General features: G+C 36.1%; 1 protein-coding gene across 1 annotated transcript in view; it reads right to left on the minus strand.

The window, feature by feature from the left end:
• LOC102236992 (cytoglobin-2) overlaps positions 1–20,119 on the minus strand; it is a 30,315-nt gene extending 10,196 nt beyond the window's left edge. The window contains exons 1-2 of the mRNA XM_005797487.2: positions 19,515–20,119; positions 162–393 (exon numbers count right to left, since the gene is read on the minus strand). Coding sequence (XP_005797544.1) covers positions 162–393; positions 19,515–19,702 — 420 coding nt within the window. The 5' untranslated portion in view covers positions 19,703–20,119. The remainder of the gene's footprint in view (positions 1–161; positions 394–19,514) is intronic.
• Positions 20,120–20,635: the final 516 nt, after the last annotated feature.

Genomic DNA, 20,635 nt, shown 5'->3' on the forward strand with positions numbered 1-20,635 from the left:
AACCCAAATGGAAGCATAAAAACATGTAAAAAGTAAATTTTGCGTAATAAAAATAAGTACAAATCTGTAATCTAAAACTGAATGGAGGACAAGTAGGAAGGAAAAGACATTTAGCCATAAGACAGTAATAAAAAGGAAATGTTTTCTTTTTTCATCTCTACCTTAAAATATATGGGTTCCACTTTGTGTTTGATGGCGTGGGCCTTTCCCACCAGGGCCAGCACCGAGGAAACCTTCTCTGGGTCGTTGAGGTTCTCCACCACAGTGTTGATCGCGTTCATCACCCTGCAGGCATGCTGCCGCAGTTGGCTGCTCTGCTCCATCTCCTCAGGGTCCTCCATGTCTTGGAACTGGCTGAAATACTGCTTTGCAGACGGGAAGTTGACAAAAAACCTGAGAAAAAATAATATTTCATCACACGTTTCCATTCACTGTCATGGAAAAACACCCAAAAACAAAAAATCTTATCAAACACTTTAGTGCAGTTTTTAGTGCAGATACCTTAGTAAACTTAAAATAAGACAGAACTAACTTTCAAGTAACTGTTCAGTAGTATTTCTTCACTTATAACAAGACGTTTTCCCATGTTGTAAGTAAAAAAACAAACTAGTACTTTTTGTCAATATTCAATAACTATTAACTTAAAACTAGAGACCCATCGATCCGATATTAATACCTGTATTGGTCCCGGTATTGATAAAAATTCTAGATCAGGTAACGGTGACAATGTGCCTGATTCATAAGGGTTAATCTATTCAGTTTAACTCTGTTTTGTGCTTTATAACTTATATTACATTATATTTAGGATTCCTAAATTCCATCAAACCATTTGAAAGAAGGTTTGTTGCAGTTTATTTTTTTACATATTTAATTAAGGTAGTCAACCTGTTAATTTCAGTTTTTTATTATTCATTTTACATTGGCTGTTGTTCTCATAATTGCATCGACTGAACAAATTAAAGTTGTGTTGTTTTTACATGTTTGACCAAGCTTGTGAAGCTATTGGTGTATTTAAGATTGTAGAGCTATAAAGTAGAAATTTAAATTTTTTTTTCCAGAGTTTCTCATAATTTTTTTGTTGTTTTTGTAAAAAAAAAAAAAAAAAAAAGAAGCGTTTTAAGTCAATTCAGCTCTGCTTTTCTGTATTGGATTGGTATCGGCAGAGACTAAACCTCAGATATTGGTATCGCCCGATACTAAACCTCAGATAATGGCATCGCCCGATACTAAACCTCAGATATTGGTATCGCCCGATACCAAACCTGAGATATTGGTATCGCCCGATACTAAACCTCAGATAACGGCATCGCCCAATACCGAACCTCAGATATTGGCATCGCCCGATACCAAACCTCAGATATTGGCATCGCCCGATACTAAACGTCAGATATCGGTATTGCCTGATACCAAACCTCAGATATCGGTATTGCCTGATACCAAACCTCAGATATCGGTATTGCCCGATACTAAACGTCAGATATCGGTATTGCCTGATACCAAACCTCAGATATCAGTATTGCCCGATACTAAACCTCAGATATCGGTAACAGAAGTGAAAAAAGTGTACTCAAAACAAGCTCCTATGTTTTGCTGAAATGTTACTTGTAGGTTAGTTTTGTCTTATTTCAGGTATTTGCATGAGAAACTAGACCAAAAGAAGATGGCCAAATCAAAGCCCAAAGGTGTGAACATCTACGAAGCTCACACGGTAATAATCTTTGAGACATGAGTTGGTCTAATGATTCTGCATGGAGGGAATAGTGGGAATAATGATGGCCGTGCTGATGGCAGGGTGTGTTGAACATAATCATTTGAAGCAACTCTGGACTCCAAAAGGCAAAGAGTGATTTTCTTCCCCCTCAATGTTTTTAAAACTCTAATTCTGAAAGACACAAATGCTTGAATTATAAATTAAAAGAACAACCCATAAAAGTATTGATTGAAGGAACAAATTGCAGGAAGCTAAAACCTTTAATTATAATTAAATGCTACACAGTCCACAGAAGATAATTGTGAAGTGTCTAGCTGCTCTCTTCACCATAAATCGAAATCAGCGTTTCTCTCCTCTTATCTCGGAGTGCAGTTCAGTAACTTACATGAGTTTTCTTTTTTCTCTGCGAGTGAGTGCGTAATTTGGCTCTGCCCCATCGGTTCAGCAGGAAGTTCCCAACAGAGGCATTTAAAGTGCAGAAGCGCTGATGAGACGGCGTAGTTAAGATAGATAAGACGCTCGCAGCGTAATTGGATGCAGGTGTGCAGAAAGTGGCGTCTAATTTTTGTGGAGTTCCAGTGTGAGAATGCACCGAACAGAATGGCACCACCTATCCAGGATGTATTAGGGAGGAAATAATAATAATAAAGCTTGAAAGATGTTTGAGTTTTCACCACTGCTCAGAGATGAAGAAAAGAGTTTGGGAGGAAATCAATTTAAAAGTTGAGGAATAATGGCTGTTTTGTATGAATGTTGTGTCCGTACTTAGATAATTAACACCATTGGACTAATGAACACCAAGAATCGAAATCTCTCATCAGGCATCCATCCTTGCATTCTTACACCCTTGTCCCTAGTGGGGTTGGGAGGTGCTGGTGCCTATCTCCAGCTACGTTCCGGGCGAGAGGCGGGGTACACCCTGGACAGGTCGCCAGTCTGTCGCAGGGCAACACAGAGACAGACAACCATGCACACACACTCACTCACACCTAGAAAGAATTTAGAGAAACCAATTAACCTAACAGTCATGATTTTGGACTGTGGGAGGAAGCCGGAGTACCCAGAGAGAACCCAATCATGCACAGGGAGAACATGCAAACTCCATGCAGAAAGACCCCGGGCCGGGAATCGAACCCTGGACCTTCTTATAGCTGCAATAATAACAATAAGACCCTGCTTATAGGGCTGTAACGATTAATTAGATTAATCGTGATGAATTGATCATTGAAATAATCAGCTTATTTAGTAAAGATTAATAGCTAACTGGAGTATACAGACTCAAAAAAGGCAATTTGCTCAAAGAACAACACACTCAGAGCTTTAAAGAAGCCAGAACTATATAAACATTTTGCATTTAAGATAAAAAAACAACAACTTTTTTTTACAATGTACGACACTGTACACTGTAAAACATTTGAAGGTGATTTAACTTGATTTAACAATTTAAACCAAATAATAATTTCACAATATGCAAGAAAAAAAACGGCCCTCACCGAGTTAAAGAGCCACATTTCTCTATTGTTTTACTCACATTATCAAGTTAAAATAACAACTTATTTTACTTTAGAATAATTTAAATTCTTGTTTCAAAATGTATGAACAAAATTTCTGACCTGATAATGAATTTTATTAAACATCACAATGAATTCAGCTCAGAAACATTTAGTGTGAACAGGACATTATCCTCAAGCTTTAAAATAAACTTTTGCCTTAATAAAACACAAGAGTCAGATCAATGTGACGCTCTTCCATCTCAGGATACAGAAACAAGCCGCTAAGCATTCTGGGAAATGGTTCCCACTACTGTCTTTTTCTTCTTTCAGTTTTTTTAAATGCTAACCTAAAAACTCCAGTTTATTAAACTCTTGGAGGTTTGACAAAATGAATAAAAAGTTAACACAACTTACACAACGTAAGTTTATCTTTCACAAACTCACATTTAGGTTCAAAATCTCTAAAACTGGATCAATTTATTTGACTTAAAGAGTAGAAGATAGTCGACACAACTAAATGCAGCTCAAATGTTTTATAGTGTAGTAGCATAGAGTTTTAGCTTCGCTTGGTTCAAAGTCTGGTTCAAAAATAACCAAAAGATTTGCCCTGCATTGTTTTGATTTTAAGTCAAACAGAAAGGGCTGCGTTTTTCACATGTTGATGTTAGAAATATGTTTTAGTTGCAGATGCATCCTCTGCTCCGTCCGCTAAAGGAATGCTACAGTGTTGCATTTTAGGCAATAAAATGTTTACTTGCTCTATGGTTCACTTAACATATTAAATGTCCTGTTTTCATTTTTTTTTATTGTGCTCCCATAAAAAAAAAACACCTGGAAAGATGTGAAAAAAGCCTTAAAATACATTCACCTTTTATAGCAGTTCCATAATTAACATGCATTTTTAAGTCCTACAAATTATGCCCAAATTATTAGAAAACTTGAATAAATTCAATAAAATAATCCCAACATCTATAAAGCTAATTGTTGGAGATGTGCAGCACAAAGTGGCCTCTTAAAGCTATTAGGCTTCCATAGAAACCATTAGATGTTATCTACATGCCAACTGGTTGTTTGGGAGCCTTGCCAGAAAAAAGCCTTTTTTTTCTGTTCTACCGTCATAACAACCATAAACATGTTGAGTTTGGTAAACGTTGCCGGCAGTGAGATGAGGCTATGTTCACACTGCCGGTATAATGTTGCAATTTATTTAGCTGGAATCCAATTTTTTGGTTGGTTGTTTACATTAGAGTTTAAATGCGGCCACTACTGGACACCAACGGAAACAATCTATGGCCCTGAAGTGACCCACATGTTCAGAGGAAGATGTGAGGGCGATGTTTATCAATTCTGAATCTTCAAAGTAGCAGAATTATTAATGATTGAATCAACAATGTCTACCATGCCTGTTTGTCTGTTGCAGTACATTTAGTCTCCCTGCTTCCTGCCACCTGTTACACCTCAGTGATGTAAATTTTAGATAAATGTGATGTGACTGGGATCAGGCTGCTTAACAAAAATCTGCATTTGATCATTAAATCTTGCAGAGGTCACATATCAGGATATCTGCAGGTTTAATAAAGTCAAATTTAGGACTTTTTAAGACCTTTTAAATGCCAGCTTGAATTAAATTTAAGACCAAAAAGCTGTAGATACACAGGGTTGTTGTGGGAACTTGCACCATTACAGTCCAGCATGGCAAAAACAGAAATCTGGCTTTGTGCTAATGTGAGAGATAAAAAAAAAGAACTAGATAGCAAGAGTATACTAGTAGCTAGTTATTGATAGCCTCAACTGCAACTGTTTTGTTTTATTCTGAAGATGATAAATTAGGCATTAAAAATGGACCAGTCTTTTTGTCTGAAACTCTTAGAGCATCTTTCTCTAAAGAAAATGTGCATTCTTCAACCAATTTCAACAATTCATATATCAAAACCGTCAACTTCTTCTGGAGACTTCTGCTATCTTTTGATGATTTCAGCTTTTATATATTAAAAAAAAAAAAATTACTTTTATGGATATTTCAGCCCCATAAAAAAACACATTGAAATCCTTCAGAATTCCACAAAATTCAGCTAAATTCAGCTAAGTCTTTGTGCTCTTTGACCGCTTGCCACTTCTGCCTGCTTCTGCCTAGAAACTCCATTCAACTTTTAAACAAATCAGAAGATGTCAAGCTATCTTCAAATGGTTCAGCCTTTTGATATCTCTTACAGTTATTCTAAAATCACAATTTAAGTCTTATGCAAATGTTTGGCCGTTTTCAGGTTTACAATGTAATCCAATGGCGGAATTCTTCAACTGACAGAGTGCGCACTCTAGTAACTGACACCTTTTCAAACTTCTTAAACAAAATGCTGCTGTTCTTACATACTTCACTCTACAGAAATAATTTATGCATCAAAACGTAGCCACAGGCGTCTACTTTCAGGAAATAGGAGCATCACTGGCGTAGGTTTTACGACTTTCTTTGCAACACTCCGTAAACGCAAGCATGTCACTCCTTCCCCCATATTAAATATAGGGTGCATTCAGACCAACCCAGGATTAGAGTCCTGAATCAGACTCTTAATCCGTTTGTCTAGGAAGTCCGATTTTTTGGGGAAGTCAGAATGCAAATTTGAATTCCAAAATGGACTTAAAAAGCGAAGTCCGATCTGCCTTAAAACCTAGGTCTCGGTCCGGTTGAAGTGGACTCTAAAAACGGTCTGAACGCAACCTGACTAGAGACCGTTCCAAAAGCAGGAAGTTAGCAACAGTGCAGGACATTCTGGTCAACATATTACTCTGCTCTGTGGGTTAACGAAGATGTGTCGATTGTCATGGCAACGGGTCTGCGTGCCGGTACAGAAAGCGAAAAGGAAAAGCAGAATATAAATGGTTAAAAGTTGTTTTACTGTTTATCAGCTTAAAACCCATTGTTGTGGCGCTCTGCAACTGCTGTAATTTTTAAACCTTTAATAAATGACAAAAATGGGACTAATTGCCTCGGTTGTTTGAACATTTAATCATCAAATAGGATGACATATTTCATATGTCCCTTATATAAAATATATGAGTGATGGTTTGTTACATTTTGATAAACTAATAAAATTAACAGCAGCAATTATGTAATTATTCACCAATATAAAAGAACAATCTTAGTCCTCTCTTGCATCTTGATAGAAACCAAACTGTTTATAGATTTATATCAAAAGAGAATACTTACAAACATCAGCAATTTTCTCAGCTTTAATTTAAGCCATATTTATAGAAATCGGGTAAGAAATAAAGGCGCTGCAATCATTTTGTGACAGATTCCTGCTCATCCCGCATTGGAACAGCTTGGTTTAGTGGACAGACTCACAGCTCAGTAGCGGCACCTGCAGGAGCGTCGCTACCGTTAGCGGCTAACAGGCGATGTCCAAACCAGTAATGTATATGAATGAAGAAATCCTACAACCGCTAAAATCTGACACCACTCCGTTTTCGATTACTTTTTGTGAAGAAGGAAATTGCGCTGGTTAAGAGATGTGTCAATTCCTTCAATAGATCTTGGTGCAGCGCCACCACAGGCGACAGGGGGGAACAGGTTTTCAGTTAGTTTTAGTCGTTTGACACAGAGCAGTGTGAATGCAAACTACAGTTCTGAAAATGTAACAAATGTTGCAATTTTAGTCCCCAATCAAACCGAATCTACCGGACTATCCGGTCTGAATGCACTTATCGTCAGCGCTAGCTCTCTCTTTAGCATCTTGTGCAGCGTTCATTCAGCAGATTAGCATTGAATGAACCTTTAATAATGGGAGGTCTGAAGGCAAAAAGAAGTTCCTCGATTCAACCCACTAGTCCAGCCTTTCAAAGCAATCCCACTTCCTTATGTGGCCTTGGGAGAATATTACTCAGCCTCTTTTGTTCCACCGTATCTGGACTGTGTTTAAGGTCCTGCTGGCTCTTATAAAATACTTTATGTGCATATATAGGGAATTCCATTTGTGAACCACCCTGGTAGATGGGAGCAGAGACATAAACAAGGTTGGAATGGTTGGACGTAAAAAATTTTAATTGATTTGAGCTTTAAAATGTTCATTGTTTACAACAGCTCAGCAAGCAGGGTGAGTTAATGCAGAGGTGTCACGGGAATTTCCACGATCTTTCTTTCAACACTCAGTGGGAAGCCAAGCTGACAAAGTGCAAAGTCTTTTGCAACAATCACAACATCACAAGTTTATAAATGAAACCAAAAATAAAATCAAGTTTGGTAAAATTAATAAAACAATTATAAAATTTGCAGAAAATACCAAAAAATAACAATATGAATAAAAAACAAGACAAGCGTATTGTCAGCTGCAGCAAATTCTGACTGGTGTTTTCTCCTAACTTTTACTGTCACCATTTTGCAGACAAGACGATTATGGAGTGCTGTAATTTTCTGACAGATGACATAAATTGCTTGTGTGGGGGAAAAAAAATACATTTCAAAGATAGTAAATAGATTCACAAAGATAAAGATATTATAGCTATAATTTCAGTATGTTTTAGTTAGTTTTATAAATGCACAATATGGTTCTAGTCAATTGTGGTTTTTCCCCATTAATTACTGTTTTTATTAATTTCAGAAAATGTTTTCTCAAATTCAGTTTTTGTTCTGCTCACACCCTCCCCCTTTCTCTCTACCATTAATGCTCAGGCTAGTTAGCATGTCCACCGCTGACTGCGGATAAATGGTTTTCCTATAATGATGAGTTCTTTCTCCACCAACAGCGCGTATACGAGGTTGATTGAAAGCGCTAAGACACTCCTCCTGGCTCTGTAAAAGACTGTTATAAAGAACATTTATAGACCCTAAACAACCAAGAACAGAAAACTTAAAATACAATAAAGTTTGTAGTTGTAACATGCTAAAAGATGGAAAAGTCAAACTCCTGCTGCATGCACCAGTACAACTCACAGTGATTCCTTTAGACACAACAAAGTAAAACAAATGCTATTCCGCTGCGTAGTTCTACTTTTGTGGTTGTTAAATGAGTATTTTATGATTAATGAGACTTTAAAGTAGCTTTAAACCAGTGTATTATTTTATTCAGACTCTTTCCAGTCAGAATCCAAACACAGCAGCAGCATTTTCGCTTCATTTAGTTCTAGTGGAGCATTTCAATGCTCAGATATCAAACCATTTTCTCTGTTATACTATTACAGTGTGCGCTATTTTTTTCCCTTGTAAGTCACATCCTGGCCACATGAGATGAAACACTCCCAAAGCAAGAAGCGAGACACCTAAAACACACCGCAGACTTCAGAGAAGACATCTTTTTTGAAGTGAGCGAGTTAGTGTTCATGTTTGCCAAAGCTGGACAAGAAGTTCTCCATATTTTAATTTATTTCCGTCACCGAGGAGCAGAGTGAGCTTGTGATGCGACAGCTGAAAGAGCAAAGCTGAAACGACCCAGGATCCCGGGTGCAGATGTGGTGAAGCAGGGCCCCTGTGGACCATTGCTGCACGACCAGCTCCAGTTTACCTGGACCTCTGATAAGATTTAAATCGGATCAGAATAGAACCACCTGTGTGGGAAGTTTGTTTATAAATGTATTGAGCTGAGGAAGTTTATTATAGCAAACTAAAGCTATAATAAAGCGGTGGCCATGCTAACTAGCCTGAGCATTAATGGTAGAGAGAAAGGGGGAGGGTGTGAGCATAGCATACACAAGAGTGACTGGCAGCGCTAAGGCCCTCCTGCAGGCTTTGATTGGTGTATTTCTGTAGATGACAGCAAGTCTATTTGGTTTTTTTATCTGCCGTACTTTTGTAAAAGTTACATACGGCAGCTTTAACAAAAGAAGAGCAACAAATCCTGTTGGTTTCATTTTTATAACTGTTCATGCTTAACTCATTTAACAACAATAACTCATAGCTAATTTTTTAACAGGAACAAAAACAAGCTGGTCATTTCGGCTCAGTTGTTGGCCTCATTTGGCTGCTGCAGATTACATTTTTTATTTTCTAAACAGTTTTTATGTTTCATCAAACACACTGAGGTCAAAGCATCAAGTGCGTTTAGATATTCCCAACTAAACCGAAGAGTTGATTACGCCTTTGCAGATGCTGCTGCCTCATTGTGTAATAATTTACACGTCTACATAAAACCAGTTTAATGCTGTGAATTTCTCAAGAGGCTATTAAAGCAAAACCTGCAGTCTGTGGCGGGTACAGCTTTTTATATTTGTGTGTGTCTCTTAAAGCGTGCATTTATTACTTAACCACTTGTCGTTATTTATCTTAATGTTGCCCTTTCGTGTATCTTTTTACTGTTTCACAACCTTTTATAGCCATGAACCTGATTTTGTTGAGTCATTAATGTTTCCTGCAGTTTTCTGAACAGATACAGTCTTGCATTTGTTTAATTTGCAGAGAAGACGAAGGAGAAAAATATATACTGACTGACTTTCCTCCACAATCCTTAAAGCCATCTTCCACACAGTAGTCGCTTCACATAATAGAAGAAAATCTTAAGATATCGGACTATTGTTTCTACAGAAGAACAGATCCCATGAAATCTGATATATTATCAGTAAAAGTTCTGGTTGGTGGTTCTTGCTCTCAATAGTCTGTAGGTCAGGTTTAGCCACTGTGCAGCTAATAAAAACAAAAACACAGGCATGAAAGGATCATTGTGAAGCTCATTTTTGATCTTGAAAACATAAACACAACTGAAAATGTGGGCAGAAACTGCAGCAGTTTAACTAATGTTGCCTTTCTGGTCCACTTGGATGAGTCTACAAAACCAGCAACACTAATATGTAAAAGAAATTAATAAAATATATAGTAACTTATCACAAAAGCCTTTATTCATCGTAAATAAAGGAGAACAGACAGTGAACCACTAGAAGCTTTAAAATTATTAATATTAAATTATATTTTAGTAGTTTGTGTGTGATTACTAAAGCAAATTTCATGATGTTTTAATTGTCTGTACATTGTAATTATTGCTTTATATGCTGTACGTTGCTGATCTCCCTCAAAAAAGATTTTATTTCAAGGGATTTCCTGGTAAAATAATAGTTAGATAAATAAATAAAAAATAATCACACCGACAGCAAAATAATGGATTAAAACTGAGAAAAATAATCAAACATAAAATCACTCATAGATTAAGAAGGAAATATTGAAGATGTATCAAATAAAAATAAATAAAATCTATTAAAAATACTAAAATTAAAACCATACATTATAAAAATATACAAATTATATCACTAGATATCTAAATACCCCCTTCATTTACCCTGATCTTACTATTTTGGTTTCAAGTTAAGCTGAAACTTAGAGGAGGTATTTAATAAATAAAGTTTCACTTCTGTTTTGTTTTTTATGATATTATCTTAAGATCAATTTTAAAATGGATATTTAACCAATACAGAAACTTTAACATTTGTTTTATGTGAGCTTTCTATCAGGTTCTAGTAAATAGTTTTGAAGTAGCTGAAATGTAAATTAGAAATTAGTTTGGAAAGAATAAATTTTAAGAAGTAAAGCCAGTAGTCGCCAATTATTTGCATGATTAGATATATGATTTAACTACAAAATTTGCTCTAATTGAGTCTCTGAGCTCGTTATTTGTTCTGTTTCTTATTAAAAAATAATTATTACAGTATCAAAGCCAGTTTCAGGTTTTGTTTTGTGAAGTGTGGTTGGCTCATTTGATAAAACTAATTTAGTAATAATGGTGCCTATGCGCGGTTTTAATGAACAATAATGTCACTTTTTCACTAAAGCAGAAACAGCAGAAAAAAAAAACAGATTAAATGGAGTAACAGAAGAGCCGGCAGATAAAGAGGCATGAAAGACGCCGCTGAAGTGCCAACGCCTGTTGCTGTCATTGACAGATAAGACCGCAACACACACACACACACACACACACACGCACACACACACACACACACACACACAAAGGATGCTCTCTGCCCCGTCTTTTCACTCACTCATGGATTCTCATCAACTCAAACTGGAAATCAGTTTGCCTCAGTACCATCGGTCTCCTTGACGACGACTCGCTGTCCATTTTAACAGGTCCTTGAATATTGTGAAGCGGCAGTATTTTAGCTGTGGATATTTAAGCTGTTAACATTTTTACTTTTTTTATATAAAAAGCCGACAGGAAGCACACTTTGTAAAGCAAAAGAGACACAAACAGTACTCTCTGCTACTGTTGACAACTTTTATTGCATTTATTTTAGTAAGTGTGAGGATATGGTTTTTTTTCTGTGTTAGATTTCTGTGTTCAGTTTTGTCTCCGTGTTTCCTGTCTACCCCTTGATTGTCCCTCGTTTAATCCCTAGATTTAATCCCACCTGTGTTCCCTGCTCCTTGTCGGATCCTTGTTGCGTCTACCCTGTCTGAAGTCGTGTTTATTTTCAAGTCGTTTCAGTTGCTACCAGTGTGACAGCTCCTTGCCTCTTCTCACCTGTGCTGCCTGAACTTTGTATTTACTTTTAGATTTATTAAATCATCAAACTAAGCTGCTGCTTCACATTTCTGCTTCTGGGTCCATAAATCATGACAGTAAATACTGCTTAAATAATTAAAATGAGGATAATTTTACATTCTAATCAGTTAGTCATGCTTGTAAATATGTGAATTACATTTTGAACTGAACCCTCTTTATTTACCCTGATCTTACTATTACAAATAACTTACAAGCTCAGCTGAAACTTAGAGGAGGTATTTAATGAAGTTTAATTTTTGTTTTGTTTTTATCGATTTTATTATTTTGGTGGCAGACCATTAAAACTAAATGTTTTTTTAAAGTTTTAAAGTGTATTCTTTCACTGGAGAAAGTAACTTTTATATTTCTGAAGAAGATTCAAATAGAAACAAATTAGTTTCAACTAGAGGTGTGTAGAGTCCCCAAATACATGTACTCAAGTTTTAAAAAAAAAGCACCACTTCAATATAATCTTACTCAAGTAAAAATAAAAGTAGCCATCCAAGAAATCACTAAAGTAAGAACAAAACAGTATTTTGTAAAAAGGCAAAGTACTCAGTAACTTATGAAATCAGATTGAACATTTTAAAACGATCCCATCAGACAGATAAAATACTATTATGTGAAAGTTCTGCTGTTACAAGGACTAAAATTAAAAAAAGAATATATATATATATATATATATATATATATATATATATATATATATATATATATATATATATATATATATATATATATAAGTTCTGTTATGCTGCTCTTGACAGTTGGTGGTTACCATAGTAACCGGTAACAGACAGCTCGTCCTTGTTTTCTGTTGCCGTCGGTAACTGTGTGGCACAGGCTGCTGGAAAGTTAACCCAGCATTTGATTTCTTAGGATAAATACAGAGAACCTGAACGTGTGTGTTGTGAAGTCAACCTATACTGCTCTGGAAAACATTAAGAGGCCACAAAATGATTATTTTATTTTATTTTTTTTTTACTTTTTATAGGTATATGTTTGACTAAAATGAACATTGTTCTTTTATTCTGCAAACTACTGACATGTCTCCAAAATGCCAAGCAAAGATTTAGTATTTATTAGCAGAAAATGAGAAATGGGCAAAATAACAAAAAAAAGATGCAGTGCTTTCAGACCTCAAATAATGCAAAGAAAACAAGTTGATATTACTTTAGAAACTACAATACTAATGTTTTAACTCAGGAAGAGTTCAGAAATCAATATTTGGTGGAATAACCAGGAGGCGTTGTTTATTTCCCTGAGTTTGTACCCTGGGAAATGGCACCCTGGGAATGAGCCATAGAGCTAATTTTTCCTCCTCAATACATATAAAGTTGAAATAATTTGTATTCATACACTCAAAAAATCATCAGTTTTGCCTGTGGAAGGATCAGCGCCTCAGAGTTTTAATCAGTACCAATCAAGTCCATCCCAATCAGAATCAGTGCTTCTGTTCTTCGAGAAAAGCATAGAAAGACTAAAATCCAAAAATCACTGGTCTTTAATCCCTTTAATCTGTATGTTAACATATACTGAAGGTTTTTTATTATCATTTTGGGAAAACGTTTTCACATTCCCTTATCTCCTGGCTTAATGCGCACCAGGCTCAGTTATCTCAGGAACTGGACAGGATTTGGAAAAAGCAATGAAAAGACACATTGTTGCTGGGGAAAATGAAGGACGCTCAAGCTGCCATTGATAACGTTTATCAGCCAGCATCACCTGCATTTGTGGGGTAGCAAGAGCCAATAAGGAGTTTAGAAGGGATTACAAGGATTAGTGGAAGCAAGAAATCTTATGGCTGTCATCAAGCCGCCTGCATTTGGTCCGTCTGTCCATCCGTCCACTGAAGCTGCACTGAAAAAATCTTACCAAGTATTTTTGGTCTATAGTTTTGACTGCAAATACACTTCAAATAAGACACAAATAACTTATAAGTAACTTTTCAGCAAGATATATCGGCTTGATTTCAGTCAATAATCTCCACAGTAAGATTACTTTAAAACAAGACATTTTTCCCAGATTATGTGCGAAATAATCTGCCATCGGAACTGGTATTTTTTCATAAATATTAAGGAATTATTGATTTAAAACAAGCTAATATCTACAAACAACAATAACTATATGTTACTTCTAAACTGTAAAGCATTTGAGCCATATTTAGTTGTGTCTACTATCTTCTACTCTTTAACTCAAATAAATTTAGCCAGTTTAAGATTTTGAACCTAAATGTGAGTTTATGATGGATAAACTTACAGCAGTTATGTTAACTTTTTATTCATTTTGTCAAACCTCCAAGAGTTGAATAAACTAAAGTTGAATAAACTAAACTTAGGTTAGCACTTAAAAAACTGAAAGAAGAGTTTATATATTTATGAACTTTGTGGGTTTCACTTAATGCTACCTTTGTTTTCGGTAATGAGAAAAAGCTTTCATTAACACATTCATCCCTTCTCAGCTGCATTTTTGCATTCTGCATTTTTCTGCTCCAACAATACAGATGAAATCACGTATTTACATACACAGAATGAAAAGATACAATTCTTTTCTCACTGTGGGAATTTAAATCAGACCAAACTTTTCTTGCTTTAGTTTATTCAGCTGATCAGTATGCAGGATAACTGTCTTTTAATCTGTAGGAGTTGAGTTCATCCTTTTGACTTTTCTTCTACAAGCTTTTGATAGGTTAATATCCGCCGGTAGCATAAGCTGTATGTTTTTGAAAATCTCAACTTCTCAACATTATTTTGTTAGACCTAGAACATGTCCTAAACTCATGTTTTATTGCCTCAGATTAACCTTTTATCTCAAATTACAGCAGCCGTTTTCCATTGCTTCACTTTCAAGCTTTTATTTCTGATTGTTGGTTCATTTTTCACCATTTTTTGGTTGAAATGCAATAGTTTCAATAGTTTATATTGCATTCTGGTTCAGTGATGAGACTTACATTTTTTTATTCTGCATCATCTGCAACACACCTTGCAGTTTGAGAAAACATGACACTATTTGCCCACATATGTTTAACAAGTCATCCAGATTTGCAGCTAAACAAACCCCAGGAGGGTTAAAGCTTTGCTCTATGGTGCATAGTGGTGGAATGATTGAAATTCATTTGATTTTCCTGCCTGGGCTTCCTGCAGGCGGCCAGTGGTTCTGTCCATCTGTGGTTCGGTCAGCCGTGGCTTTATGCATAATTAATTTAAGTATGTTATTATTCCTGGACCAATTATTTTTATTGCAGTGGTCAACTGGTTTACAGATCAAAATATTACTAAGTAATTTTGGTCTAGTTTCTAGTACAAATATCTTAGTAGATTTGAAATAAGGCAAAACGAACTCACAAAATTTGTCTTATTTTTTGCTGAAAAGATATCTTGCTATAACCTTTCAGCCAGATATAGCAGTTTGTTTAAAGTCAATAATTCCTTAATATTGATGAAAAAGTAGCAGATTATCTTATAATGGAAAAAAATGTCCAGTTATAAGAAAAGAAAATTTGCTAAAAAGTCTGATTTCTAAACCAAATACCTTAGTACACGTGAAATAAGACAAAGCTAACTTAGAAGTACATTTTCAGCACGATATAAGAGCTTGTTTTAAGTTATTTCCTTAATATTGCTAAAAAAAAATTATTAGTTCCAGTGCAAGTTATTTAACTTTGAATGGAAAAAGTGTCGTTTCAAGAAGAATAATTTGCCAGAAACTATATAGTTTCTAGTGCAAATACCTTTCTTTTGTCTTATTTCAAATGTACTAACTTACAAATAATTTTTCAGCAAGAAGCATGTTTTAAGTTAATAATCCCTTAACATTGAGGAAAAGGTACTAGTTCCATTGGAAGATTTTTTTTCTGTTATAAGTGAAATAATCTGCCAGAAATATTAGGAATTATGGACTGAATAAAGCATTTAGATCTTGCTGAAAAGTTACTTGCAAGTTAGTTTAATCTTATTTCAAGTGTACTAAGATATTTGCACTAGAAACTACGTAGACCAAAATTCCTTTTTTTTTGTTTTTACAGTGTATGGCAAAAATCTTGGAGGTATTTGGAGAAGTGCGGACAGCAGGGTTGGAGCAGATGAATAGTTGGCTTTAACAAAATTCACTTTTTCTTTTCTGTGCTTGACGCTTTACTTTTCATAGTTGATCATAGTGTTGAAAATTTTATCAGTTTTATCCATGACTTTCTATTTCTTAGATTTTAAATATGACTAAGCACAGAGGCACAATTGTCAAAAACCATTTTTCTAAATGGGAAAGACAAAAGAACATGGTACTCAAACAAAGAAGATAGCTGGTGATGGTACTAAGTCAGAAAAGACCATAACAGTCGGATTACAACCAGTGAGGAAGATGCTGAAGAATGTAGAAAAGAAAAATACCAAATCTCCCCTTTTAGAGAAACTTATTAATTCATCTGGATACAAAGTTTCCATAACAACCATTTATTTTAAGGCTTGAGAAAGTCTGCAGGTTCAGGGTCTTCTCTGTACCATTCAGTCACTCATCAGGGAACTTATTTTGAAAATATCTTACTTACATGTAAATTAATTTATATTCTTGATGTGTCTGTACTTGGCAGATATAAAGAACTGTGAGCCTGTACAAATGTTGCTTTTCAGTTTGGGCTAAAAGGCAAAGCAGGACTGGTTTTGTCAAATTGCTGTAGAGCCTACCTAGGTTAAGGTGGGCTCTACAGCTATACAAAATATCCTCATTACATTTTTTGTACAAAATCATTCTTCGATAATGAGATTTTAGTCTGCTCAGCACCGCCTATTTTGACCTCCTGTACAACCAGCAAGAATGCAGCAAGTGGTTTCTGGATGGTAAGTCAACAATAAATTGCTTGTCTTTTCCATCAGCCATTGTACAGCACAGCTGATCAACCTGGCTGCAACTCAGCTTCGATTGCTAGGTGACGGGCTTCGCTTTGCTTGGGTTGCTAGGTAACACCACAGTGCCCTTCAAATGTAACTTAACAATCAGGAGGTTTGTGAAACAGCTCATTTTCCAGACACCAAAAAAAAAGAAAAAAAACTTATTGTCAAAAAAAATGCCTGCTTGTTTTTTTAAGCATTTGGACTGTTTTTAGAAGCAAATGGAAGTACAAAAACATAATTTTAAAAAAGTAGTCTTCTCGATCAATAAAGTATAAAGTACATGCTAAAAATGATATTAGTCTCCTTTGAATATAAATGAATGGAGCAGAAAATTCAGAGGAGCTCCTCCTCTCCCATAGAAGAAGGCTGTGATTTTTTTTTACTTTGTGAAAACAGAACTTTAAAGAGGCTCATGCATCAATGTCAGTAAGCACTGCTGCTTTTATTTAGAACAATTTGCAAGTTTTTTTTAACAAAGATTTTTTTTTTATTTCTTTCCCAATCATTGAAAAGAAAACATCACAACTATCACAAAGTTTTTGTCCTTTATTTGCAATTTTCCTTTTTTTCATAGATAGCAGGATATCAACAAACCTTTCATTTAAAATTTTTATGTTTACAAATCTCTTTTAACATAAACCCAACTATGTTAAAATGTTGCCTTGTTTTTTTTTATTCACAAAATTATTTTATACATTTTTAAACAAAAATAAAATAAAAATTTGCTACCCAAATGTAATTTCAACTGCGAATTTTGGCTAATGTAGCAAAAACTACTGACACCACTGACATAGATAAACAAAAACTGAAGAAAACACCAGGGCTGCACCAATAAATCAGCCTGGATTTCCTTCATTTTGGGTAACAAATACGTAGATAAAGACCAGGACTTTTGGAAAAGATGAGTGTAAAATGTAAGTATTTGGAAACCAGAGCCAGGGACATTTAGCAGCATCATTATGGCAACACACCTGTAAATCCCTCCTGGATTGTCTGAGATATGGAGGGATTATGTAAAATTTACTTTTTTTAGCTTTATATTGTGTTATGTTATTCTCTCTTTTAAAAAATACACCTAGAGTGTTGCTTTGATTCTTTTACACATGTTGAAAAAAATGTACAAATAAATTACATGATTACATAACAGATTCAGGCAGAAGAAACAACAAAATAACTGCACATCCAGACAATGCCACTACATATCCAGGAACGTCACTAAAATCGCCAAACAACAGAAGGCCTGGGCCCAACAAACCCCTGGCCACCGACAGGAAACTGGAATTTCACAACAAACATGTCAGATTCCCTTTAATGCAGCGTTTCTCAAACTTTTTAAGACCAAGGATCATCTAACTAATTTTACAAACAGACCAAATAACTTGAAACTGACCCACAATAACACAACATGCCACGACAATACCATAAGTTCCAAAAGTGTGGATTTTAAGCTTTCCAGTAATGCCAAACACATGGAAATCAAAGAAGTTGTGTTGTGTGCATTAATAGCATTTTAAGGGTATTTGTAGTCTAGAATCATACTAAAAGAAAAATAAACTTAAGCTGCTTTAGCAAAACCAAAAATTATCATTTGCACTACTAAATATAGTTGGGGGGTTTTCCACCGGTATTTTCAGTTTTTCTGTTGAGTGACCCAGTTTTAAGACACTTGTCCATTATTATTTTTAACCACAATCCTTTAGTAAGTTAGTTGTGGCGTCGCACTTTGAGCTGACGTCACGGCAAACAAACGGTCGTTTACATGCAGTACCTCACGGACCACTAGGGGGCGACAGCGGACCACAGTTTGAGACAGACTGTGAAGCGAGATTTGAATGAAACTATTCCTAAAGGTCAACTTCTTCCAAAACGTTAGTGAGGTAAATGTAACAGACAGAGTATGTAGCGACTAGGGGCGCACTGATTGCAGTTTTCTGGTTGATTGCTGACTACCGATCTTTAAAAATCCTCACCTGCTGATTCTGATTTTGGTCATACCAATTTTTTTGTCTCAACTGTCACTAAATGTAACAGAAAGCCCCTGAGTTGGTAACAGTGGAGTGACTGTTGCTAACTGCAAACGTACAGATATAACCTGATGGGCCGGTCTGCCAGTCAGACCTCTCTAACAGGAAAGCAGAAGATAACGGTTGATTTTTAATCTTTTGCTGAGGAAGAGAAGATCAGCTTCACATGTAAGTATCGGCCATCATTGATCTTCCAAAATTAAGAAAATTGGCACTGATAAATCAGCTCACCAGTAAATCGCTGCAACCCTACTTAAGACAATTGTTTTTAGCAAAATCTTTGGCTCATTTTCTTAGATATTAGCTTTATTCTCTTTTATTTATTAATTATCTTTTATTTATTAATTAATTTAATTATTTTTATCCATTGCAATTCCTTGTTTTATTTTTGTTCTTTAATATTTAAAGATATAAATGGCAATATAAATAAAATCTGATATGAAAATGAAATAAATATGAAAGAAACATAACTAATAAAAGAAGATGCATTTCTTTATCTCTTAATTCATTATTTTGAACCCGGTTCCCTTCAACAGGTTTTCTTCCTGCTAAATCCTCACCATGTGCCAATAAAATTTATGGAAAATGTAATTTTCCATATTTAGTAGCGCAGAAGATAATTTTTTGTTTTTGCCAAAGCAACTCAAGTTTATTTCTATTTTTTACTATGCTTATAAATTACAACAACAACAAAAAAAAACATTAAAACAACACAATTTCTTTTTTGATTTCCAAGGAAATCGGTGCAGTCCTACTAACTACCCAACTCTGGATCTGACAATTAGTATTTTTTATTCCCATTAGAGGCTAAGTACAATAAATAAGGCTCATCTGCAAATTATACTTCCAAACCAAATCAGCACAAAGATTGAAGTAGTGAAGTAAAGTTGTAAATGGGAGTTTTCATCTTTGTTGTAATTAAAGCAAATGCAGGCTTTTCTTACCGGATGAGCACAGAAACCCCCACATCCTCACAGTTTTTGTAGACGTGCCCCCACGTGTCCTGGATGATCTCCCGCTCCGAGTCGGACAGCGGCTCCGTGCGCTCCGGACGGTCCTCGCAGTTGCCCCCCTGACCCCCCAGCAGCTGTGGAGGCGGCGGAGGCGGCGGCGGAGACTCCCTCCGAGACATCCTCCGGCGGCGCAGCAGCCCGGAGTCTCCAAGCAGCGCCCGGGGGAGGTAGGGAGTCAGGGAGGGGGGGAGGGAGATGGAGAGCTGAGACCCCACGGTGGGAGCTGGGAGGAGAGTCGGGGTGAGAAGAAGGAGCGGAGGAGACGAAGAGGAGGAGGAAGAAAAGGGGAGCCAGAGAGAGCTCACAGCCAGAAAGAGGAAGGAGGAAAAGAAGCTCCTGGTCTCCCAGCTGCCACCCAAACAGCTCCAACTCTCTCTCCCTGGTCTCTCCAACTAACTTAATCCCTCCACCTCTCTTTCCTGTCTCCCTGCGTCCCGCAGTGAGGGAGATGCTGGCTGATGCTGCTCTCCCGTCACTTCTCCTCTGCCTATGATCCCCCGCTCCTGCTGAAGGAGGCGGCTGGAGGGACCTGAAGGAATGAGAGCAGGGTCGGGAGGGAAACAGAGAGAGACGGAGGGGTGGAGAGAGCTGGAGAGAAAAAAAGAAGAAGAAGAAAGAGAGGGGGAGCATTGAGGGTCCCTGGCAACACTCTGTGTTAATCTGTGCAGAAATTCATGCACACATGATGGAAACCTGTTGGAAAGAACCGGGTTTGAAATTAAAGAAACAAGAAAAATATATCATTTTTCTATTATTAGTCATGTTTTTTTAAATATATTTCATAATAATAACAATAATAGGTTATATTTACATTGCCCTTTATACCTCTGGATCTTAAAGATTTTAAAAAAGCAATTGCAATGGAAAAAAATAATTGAATAAATGCATAAATAAGACATTAATACCAATATCTAAGAAAATGTAGCTAAAACAGAAATGCTTTAAGTAGGGATCCACTGATTTATCGGCCAAATGGTTTATTGGCAACGATAGCCTTAATTTTAAGAGATCTGTGATCAGCCGATACTTACATGTGAAGTCAATCTTCTCTC

This window comes from Xiphophorus maculatus, chromosome 5 (genome assembly GCF_002775205.1).
Source record: "Xiphophorus maculatus strain JP 163 A chromosome 5, X_maculatus-5.0-male, whole genome shotgun sequence".
NCBI lineage: Eukaryota > Metazoa > Chordata > Actinopteri > Cyprinodontiformes > Poeciliidae > Xiphophorus > Xiphophorus maculatus.